Genomic DNA, 8952 nt, shown 5'->3' on the forward strand with positions numbered 1-8952 from the left:
GTTGTGTTTTCAAGCGAGGGTCCGACTTTCCTCAAGATTACTAGGAATCAGAGTTTTTGTGTATCCAAAATTCTTCTACTTGTGGGCGCCCCCAACTAATGCAAGACACCGATTCTATCCATGCTACAGTACTTGAGGTTGAACTTTTAACTTTCAGAGTTTGATTGATCGTGGCATCGTGTCACAACCTACTAAAGTAAGCAAACACGCGCTACGCTTACGTCAGTACGACAATAATAATGCTACAGACAACGTTAGTGTAGGCTTCGTTCCCCTCTTTGCGTCAAACTCATTATGACACTTTTTGCACGACGAGGGCTTAACATTCTTGATTGCAACTACTTGCTGCTTCCTAATCGAAGTCATCCACACTGTCAAGGCATCTATACTACCGATAGTTAACTAGAAAGCTTAAATGAACCTCCCGTCAATTCGTCGACAGTCACCTACTACTATGTAGTACTGGTATCGGGTTAAGCTTACTTTGACATTCAGAACCATGGTAGCCCACCACGTTGAACCACGAAATCCGAAAGTCAGCGCGTAGCAGGGGATTCGCGTATTTCTCCAACACCTTTTGACACTTTTCGGCTGTGCAAATCTGCCTTAACGTTATTTCTTGACTGTGAATATATGTTACATGCATATATATATATATGGGTATGTCCAGCAAACGTAAAAGTCCAATTTAAGGTGCTCGGTCCGTTTTAAGGTGCTCGGTCCGTTTTAAGGTGCACGGATGTCAGCCAAGCAAATCAATCCTCGAAAGGCAGTTTTTAACCTAACCGCCCAAATAATATGCAAATATATATACAAATATTAAGCTTAAAATGGTGCACCTTAACATGTAAATTGGACCGCTTGGTTTGAGTTGTTTGTGGACAAAATGGTGTGAATGATAATCAATTAACGCAGTAAACGAATCGAATTCATAACCCCCCCGCATAGGTCTGGATTTTGTCGCATGTAACATTTTATAGTATAGAATTACAATCTGATACCTAACAGTCGAGTTACATGCCCTACCCAACAGCGTCTCGAAAAGTGTTCTTACTGTCAAATTGGACCCTTTGCCCTACTTCGAGATTAGTCCTTGGATAACCGCAGATTGCTCGAGAAAATCGTATACACTACAGAGTGGACTTCAATTTGGTCCCGGTATGTCTCAGAGCAAGTAGGACAATATCTATCTCCACCTTTAACCCCTATCGCCAAGGAAGTACTTCGTACTGACAACAAGATAACAACACATGCAAGTTCGTCACCTAAGTTCATTCAAAACTTCTACCCCCACGGAAAATGAGGTAATGTAACGTTAATGGCTTGGGCGACGACGAAGTAACCACGTTGTCGTAACGAGCAAAACACCCTTGTGACTTGTCCACGGGGCCACGGGGTATTCTGCATCAAAATATTTTTCGCAGTTTGATCCAATTGGTTTTCGCCCAACATCGACGTTGCACAATTGTCTGTGACGGATTGCATAGCGTCGATATGGCAACCTTCTTACATTATGTTCTACCACCGAAGGTAAAGTATTGATGCATAATTCAATTGCGAAACAGTAATAGGTCCTTCGATTTGGAAGGACCAATCGCTAGCGGCAACTAAGCCTGGGTAGTACAGTCTCCTCGGTAGTACAGTAGTTTGTTGTTTTCACAGGCAGAGCCCTCCTCCAGTCAGTCGAATTAGCATGGGATGCTGCTGCACGAGGTGGACAACTTAAACGCCTTGTCGCATGAAGAGCGCTGGGAAAAGCGCAACTTCACCCTCATTGTCGATCCAGGACTGGGTTGCAGTAGCTTGCGTTGATAGCCAGTGGAAAGTGTCAACCTGCCAACCCAGAACGACAACGAAGGTGCTGGAGCCTCATGAGTCTACCAATTCGTTTTCGGCATGTGTATCCACTACTGAATGTATCTTGACGTGGCAATAACGATGCCAGAACCGTATCTATTAAAAAACATGACGATACACAGGACGAACGCACGATAGCCTCAAACTTGTTGGCTTCACTACGGATGGACTTCAGCGTGGAAGAACGAACACTCGTTTTGACCGCTGACAAACCTTCACAGCCATTTACAGCAGCTTTACCCCTCCCACGACGTGCTTCACAGATAACTTGGACGGTAATAGCGTTACACTACCATTGTAGTGCATCTCTGTTAACCTTGCTAAAAAGATACTTTGAGGTACTTCTCGTGCATGTCTCGTTACGTCGGGTCTCACGTAGGACAATCCAAGTACTACCAAGTCCTCATGCACTTTACTATTTGCCATGAACTGCACGATCACCAGTCCGTGGACCCCAGCCGAGGTAGGGTAGAGTAGTTGAATACAGTGTCTGTCGATGACCGCTACTGCCCCTATTGCACTTGCATGTTCGCCCCTGCATGGCATGGATGATATCCTTCCATCTGACCTCCCATCCCCCTCACCATCAGCCTGTCTGTCTGTATGTCTAGGACCAAACCCTCCGCGACGGAGTGTTCCTTCACGGTGGCAAACAGTGGCGTGGCATTGCTCAATTGTTTCATCATCGCAAGAGCGTCCGTGACTGCCAGCGCAGGTGGTATGCGCTCACCCAGGAGGCCACCGTCAAGTTACCGTGGACAGAGGCCGAAGACGAAGCGGTGCTGGCACTGGTGCACAAGCTGGGCCCCCACAAGTGGGGCGTGATAGCGTCGTACCTTCCTGGGCGAAGTGGCAAGCAATGCCGCGAGCGGTGCGTCCAGCCCCATCTCGTCTCCTCTGGACGAGTACTTTGTTTAGTAGATATGCTAAGACGTATACATGTATAGATGGTGTAACCAACTCGATCCATCGATTGACAAGTCCCCGTGGACACTGCAAGAAGATCACATCTTGGCGACCCTCCAGGCTAAGCATGGGAATCGCTGGTCGCTCATTGCCGAACATTTGCCAGGTCGCACAGACAACGCCGTCAAGAATCACTGGCATGCCAGCGTCAAGGTACCAAAGGTTCATCCACCCTGTCTGTAACGTTATCCTTAGAATTGTCTTTTGTAGAAGTGGAAAGATCGCAAGGGCAGCAGCCTCGTTACTACTATTACAGCTCAACCCATTCTTGCCCCGTCGATTTCACATCCTCCAGACTGCAGCGACAATCGGACGACGTCGTCGGCGTCCCCCACGGCCGTAGACGACCCCACGTTTCTGCATAAACTGACCCTCCTTCCCAACCAGCCCGACTCGATCTCGCTCGACGTGCTGTGGACCACAAACGTCGATGACGAGGGCAAGGCCAGCGTAGATAATTTCCCCGAAATGGGCACGCCGGAGATTGCAATAGCCGACGACGAGTGGTTCCAAGACCTGGACTGGCACTGCTTTGACGACGAAACGTTCCTCGACACGGAGTTGTACCTTGTATAACAAGTAGTATTTAGATAGCTTACAGACTTAATCATATTATTTACGCGATTCAATCAACAACTCGTCGTCCGGGATGTATAAATCCAGGTCGTCGTCGGTGACGTGAAGTCGCTCGAGTAGCACCCGCAACTCGTCCAAACCCATCGCTTTGTTGGACTCGCGGTGCTGTCCGTCGTGGCTTTGCTTGATGTGCAGACACTGCTGGCACAATTGCGGGTCGATTTCATCTCGTTGGAACCCGGGGCACACGCCGGCAATCGGGCACTGATTACACAGGGGATGGTGCGAATTCAAGTACTCGATGCACCGCGACCGCTGCAGCCGCTCGATGAGGGCTTCCCGAAGCTCCTCCTTGCGCTCTTCAGCCTCGTATTGCTTGGCGATAGCCGCGACCCGTGCGGCCTCTTCGACCCGCGCCGCTTCCACTTGGTCTTCGCTCGGTCCAATGTACGGTTTCGTGGCTACCACCGTGTACTCGCGCCCTACCGCAACTATGCAAACATCACAATTTTAAAGTCAAGTAGTGAGTGATTGCAAAGAAGACGGATTATATATATATATATATATAAGAGCGATTATATATATATATATAATCCGCCTTCTCTCTCTATATATAGTATATATCTAGGTTGCCTTTACACACCAGAGCAAGGCCGGCCGACAAACTCGGCCATGCCTTCCACCTTGCCCGGGACAGCGCTAAAGCTCTCAGGATTCGACGCCATTTCAGTAGGCCGACCCAAACACCCGTTCACATTGCTGCCCCACGTGTACACCTACAATATATGTACATATTATATATAATTATATATATATACGTACATATAATTTTATATTCATATAATATATACAGATAGATAAATATAAAATTCAAGAATGTAGGGAGGGTTCAAAACATATATAGTTTCAACATCACTTTACACAGTATACGAGGTCAATGTTACCTCGTCGTCCACAGACAGTGCCACGTTATGATACATGCCGGCGCACACTCTTTTGATGTATACACATTGCATGAGAAAGTCCTGGATCAGCGTCGGCGTAGGCACCACTTGGTTGCCTCCCAACGCCAGCTAGATACATAGGCACCGTATGCGTTAGTACATGACGACAAGAATTTCTCCATTTCTCCATATTTATCCAATCCATTTTAGTAACTGTCAATTTATCAAAGAATAACCAACTATCCAACGTAGTATCCGTTTATCATAAAACATATCCGTCAATAATATCGTTGAGTTGGTTGTTTTTCCTTCGTACTTGGCCATACCGCCCCGTGCCCCACGCGTACACCTACGTCACTTGTTTGATGGATATATACCATATTGTACTATCAAATCACTACCAGGACTAGTTTGAAATATATAAATTAGTTTGAGAAATATACCACACACCTATATATTGTACTACTTACAAATCCGCCTTTGAGCAAGGGCGGCACCAACACGATGGCCACCGTATGCCAGCACCCGCAGCTAATTTGGAACACCACGTCCGACGCCAGCGCTTCCACGAGGCGGGGGGCCACATGCGATGCCAAATCTCCATGTCCAAGGCGGCTACTCGAGTCACCACCCCCATCAGGAACAAAAAAGTAGTGAATTTTGACGGTCGAGGGTGTACTAGTATTTAATACAAAAAGATAATGTAAAATGGAAACGAACAACCAATCGATTCAACGTAGTATTCTCAACTGCAAAACAGAACCATTCATATTGAGAAACATAAGTATACGGCCGAGTCTGGCTGCCACAATAATATGTCAGAAAACACCACTTTTTGCAACTTTTCAGAAATATTAGGACAAGTTTTCAAACGACAACATTTGTGAGATTGTATTGTTGGCTACAACATGGATAGAATAAGTCGATATATCACTGTTCTCTGACAGACAAAAGTGCTGTCCAATTTTGACTACATGATATTCCACCAACAGTCATCATACCATCCAGAGAGGTCACATCAAAATACTGTGCAAATACTATTATTTTCAAAATCCTTGGCAAATACTATTATTTTCCCAGTATTTTGAAAATAATAGCACCTCCTCCGACTCTGAAAAGGACCAGAATATTATCGGACATCATAAATGTTTACTCGGCGAAATAAAAATATATAAATAGTTTCAATTCATGGCACTTTAGTACCTACCCTCCATCGCCGCTGCCCCACGTGTACATTTGACCGTTTTCGTTGACCATCGCAGCATGCATCGCTCCGCACGACACCTATTAAACGAGCAGCATGGGTGTATGTACGGTACACTATACGGTACACTATACGGTAACGTGCAACATGCAATGTCGAGTAATATTACTTGGTGCACGCGGTGCTTTCGAAGGTGCCGGGACAGCGTCGAGTGGTCGGTGGTGTTGTACACCGACCCAAACGCGTAAATATCTCCGACGTCCGACAGGATCATGGTGTGGTCCGTACCGACTGCCACTCCCCGGACCACGCATGTCTCGGGCACGGTGCGGCTCCAGATCGTCGGCTCCACCGCGTCCGCGCCATATTTGATCTTGGCGCGCTACCAACGTCCATCCTCTTCATCGTTCGTCGTCAAAATGTACAACAGTACCTTGGACTGGGCAGCCGACAGACTGTGCTGTGGCTCGTTGCCGAGCTGGCAGTGGTCGTTCTGGCCCCACGTAAACACGTCGCCGCACTTGGATCTCGCCGCGCAGTGCACGCGGCCGACGGCGATTTGGACGATGTCTTCGCCGCTGATGGATTTGAGTTTGACGGGGGCAGGAACCAGCATCGATTCGTCCTCTACCATGTTCTCGCCTTCACCAACCTTGTCGTCATGCAAAGCATCGGCGTCATCGCTACTTCCATCGTCCGAGCTCTCGTCGCTCGAGTTGTCTGGCGGATCCACGGGATCAACGACGTCCGCGGGGACATGTTCTTCTGGTCCGTCGAGTGTCGGGAGGTTGGGCAGGTGGAGGGCGCCCTTGGGGGGGGGGCTGCTGCCGCCGCCGCCGCCGACGACGTCGAACCGATTCCGGCGTTTGGGACGGGGAAGTCCCGTGGGGCCGTGCTTGGTGCCCCAAACGTACACGTCCCCCAGTCGGGTCACGGCAAACGTCACGTCCGAGTCGAAGCCCTAGGACAAACAATTAGTGTGAGTCCTGGGTACAACAAACACCCTCTTGACGAACACAACGGGGCTAAAGTACCCATAGCTAGGCCACGTAGGTACGTAATCGAGTATGGATGGGTATGATGGATGGACGGGGAGATGACGAAACGTCGGAAGGGTAGCGAGGACAAAGAGGTTATTTGGAGGCAAGTAGGGGCCCATCACAGAAAATTGCACACAACGGGACTCAGCATCAGGGTATATACATGTCGCACGAGACTCAGAATCAGACTCAGGTGTACATGTCACGCGGGAAGAATCAGAATCAGCCTTGGAATCGACGGTGGCGACGTACTGCATACACTTGACACACCCCCAGGCCGCGCGTGGATTTGATCTGCGTGGGCAGTGCATACGACTGGCAGTCGTTGTGTCCTACATCCAGCACAGAGATCCATGAAACAATGGTATGGTATAGCAGCGATGGACGTACCGAGTTGGCCTTGCGTGCCGGTGCCAAAAGTCCAGATACCACCCAACTTGTCCTTTCTTCGCTCTTCCGCCACCTCTGCTTCGTGCCTCGACGCGGCCTCTAATGAACTGCATGAGGGAAACGGTGGATACGAGAGCAAGATGGACGCAACCGTCGTCGCGCTGTTTCTCCAGAGACTCGGTCAAGCGCTGCACCTAGTGGGCGTGAGGTAGGAAGTCGCGACATGGAAACAGAGGGGTAGTTATGTTCTACCAGAATTCGCTTCTTCCCTCTTGGCTCCAGTTCCCGAGCGAGACACGACGCTCGAAGCATCTTCACTTTCATCAGCGTTAAGCAGCGCAGGTCCAACTACAGTGTAATCCACGCATCACGAGGACAAGGACATTTGAACAAATGACACGTCGAACGGAACCCACCCGACTCCATTGCTCGGTGGTTAGCAAGTTGAAGCTCTCTGGAATGGACAGGAACAGCATCTTGCGCCAATTCACCGCATCCTTTCCCGTGGGAACTCGAATGTCGACCTTCTTCCGTCTGAAGAACCCCATGAACCTTCGGTGCGCGTTCACGTTACAAAGTTGAAACGTCGTGGGTCTTGAAATAGTGTTAGTGTTGTAAACTTTAAATAGTATGACTTGATAATGCACCGCTGTAAGTTTGTCGCATGTTACAGTACTTCAATTAAACGTACTACTACGTAGTATAATAGTAGTAGTATTTTAATACTATTAGGGCCCGTCTGGATGAACATTTGAAAAAATATCAATAATCCGAATAGTACGGTCCTGCATTTTCACAGAATGCAGCAAACGAAATATCTCGATTATACAGTAAAACCGGATTCTTGAGCAAGACAAGAAAAATAGAAACCGTCGTATTATCCGGATTGATAGATCAAAGTTTCGCGCGCAATCACGACTGCCATGGAGGACACGCGCGCATCCTGGACCGAGGAGAAGGACTCCACATGGATGGTGGAGATGATCTACCAATCCAAAGTACTCGGCAAGAGCTCCCATAGTGGATTCAAGAGAGAAGCCTGGTTGGCTGCGCTTGTCAAGCTCAACCGTGAACACAAGGTCAACTACTCCATGCAGCAGCTCAAGGCTCGCCACGCAGAAATGAAGAAACAGTACGCTCAAGCAGTCCAGATCATCAAGACATCTGGAGTCAGCTTCGAGACCACCACGTCGCGCTTCATCTGCCTTGAGGGATCGTGGTCCCACTTTCTCCTAGGCAAACCATCGAAATGGGCCCTTTGGCAGACGAAACGGTTCCCCCAATTCAAGCATTGCCAAGAGCTCTACGACGGAACACTTGCGACTGGCGAATTTGCCTTATCAACTATCGAACCGCCCACTCAACCCTCTGTTCAAGACAGCGATCAAACGGAGCCGTGGAACGAGGGATTTGATTTGAATGGAGACGACGACGATTTACCGCAAGGCTTGCCCTTTGCTTTGAACTATCAAGACATCAACGACAACGAGAATCAGCTGAGCGAAGATGAGCAGCCCAAGAAAAAGAAGAGACGAAGCTCAGCTGGGGACATGCCGGTGAAGAAAGGAAGCAAATCTGTCGGCGCTGCCATGATCTCGGAACTGAAGGAACTGCGCCAGTCAGGCAAGGCGGATGTGGCCTTGCTGATTGAAGGTCTCACCGGCGGCAAGACGAAAGAAAGATGCCCGGTTGAAGTCGCCACAGATGCTTTGCAAGACGACTTCGACGACATTTTGGATGGGGAAGAGATGTCCTTCGCATATGAAGTCATCGAGGATCCAGCAAAGGCCACTCAATTCGTCCGTATGCGGGGTGAGTCCCGAGAAATCTGGTTGCGACGTCACATTCGCATCAAGATGAGCAAGCACGCCATTCATGAATAATCAAATGGTATTTGGTGCATTATCTAATTTATTTGTCTCTGTCGACGGCGGTTGCGCAGTGTTGTTTGGTACTGGCTCCAAATCGCTGAAGC

At 48.6% G+C, this 8952-nt stretch overlaps 3 protein-coding genes across 8 annotated transcripts; 2 read left to right on the plus strand and 1 right to left on the minus strand.

Moving 5' to 3' along the window:
• Nucleotides 1–2281: 2281 nt before the first annotated feature.
• On the plus strand, nucleotides 2282–3936 carry H257_18835 (hypothetical protein; the record flags this gene model as incomplete). Its single annotated transcript, XM_009847962.1, has 4 exons — nucleotides 2282–2320; nucleotides 2469–2728; nucleotides 2805–2976; nucleotides 3034–3936. The coding sequence occupies 4 exons, from the start codon at nucleotides 2282–2284 to the stop codon at nucleotides 3397–3399; spliced, it is 837 nt and encodes a 278-aa protein (XP_009846264.1). The 3' UTR covers nucleotides 3400–3936.
• Nucleotides 3350–7545, minus strand: H257_18836 (hypothetical protein). Of its 6 annotated transcripts, XM_009847963.1 has the most exons (13): nucleotides 7394–7545; nucleotides 7230–7325; nucleotides 7129–7171; nucleotides 6978–7076; nucleotides 6840–6919; nucleotides 5981–6508; nucleotides 5717–5929; nucleotides 5551–5627; nucleotides 4814–4958; nucleotides 4660–4692; nucleotides 4344–4472; nucleotides 4043–4175; nucleotides 3350–3890 (listed from the first exon to the last, which is right to left on the minus strand). In XM_009847963.1, the coding sequence occupies exons 1-13, from the start codon at nucleotides 7523–7525 to the stop codon at nucleotides 3436–3438; spliced, it is 2163 nt and encodes a 720-aa protein (XP_009846265.1). In that variant the 5' UTR covers nucleotides 7526–7545; the 3' UTR covers nucleotides 3350–3435. The 6 variants fall into 6 exon arrangements, with proteins under 6 accessions (XP_009846265.1, XP_009846266.1, XP_009846267.1 ...); XM_009847964.1 differs by lacking the exon at nucleotides 4660–4692; XM_009847965.1 differs by lacking the exon at nucleotides 7394–7545 and having other exon boundaries at nucleotides 7230–7356.
• Nucleotides 7546–7900: 355 nt separating this feature from the next.
• On the plus strand, nucleotides 7901–8860 carry H257_18837 (hypothetical protein; the record flags this gene model as incomplete). Its single annotated transcript, XM_009847969.1, has 1 exon — nucleotides 7901–8860. One exon carries the CDS (start codon nucleotides 7901–7903, stop codon nucleotides 8858–8860), a length of 960 nt encoding a protein of 319 aa, XP_009846271.1.
• Between the last annotated feature and the right edge of the window lie 92 nt (nucleotides 8861–8952).

Source organism: Aphanomyces astaci, assembly GCF_000520075.1.
Source record: "Aphanomyces astaci strain APO3 unplaced genomic scaffold supercont1.236, whole genome shotgun sequence".
NCBI classification, from domain to species: Eukaryota; Oomycota; class Saprolegniomycetes; order Saprolegniales; family Verrucalvaceae; genus Aphanomyces; species Aphanomyces astaci.

What these genes read in the sequence shown, in the direction of transcription:
- H257_18836 (XM_009847963.1), bottom strand. Translation starts at nt 7,525, where the DNA reads ATGGGGTTCTTCAGACGGAAGAAGGTCGACATTCGAGTTCCCACGGGA. An exon ending in CCTTGCTCAAAGGCGGATTT is followed by an intron (nt 4,693 to 4,813) that starts GTAAGTAGTACA and finishes CAAGTGACGTAG; the next exon opens with GTGTACGCGTGGGGCACGGG. An exon ending in CACTGTCTGTGGACGACGAG is followed by an intron (nt 4,176 to 4,343) that starts GTAACATTGACC and finishes CATATATTGTAG; the next exon opens with GTGTACACGTGGGGCAGCAA.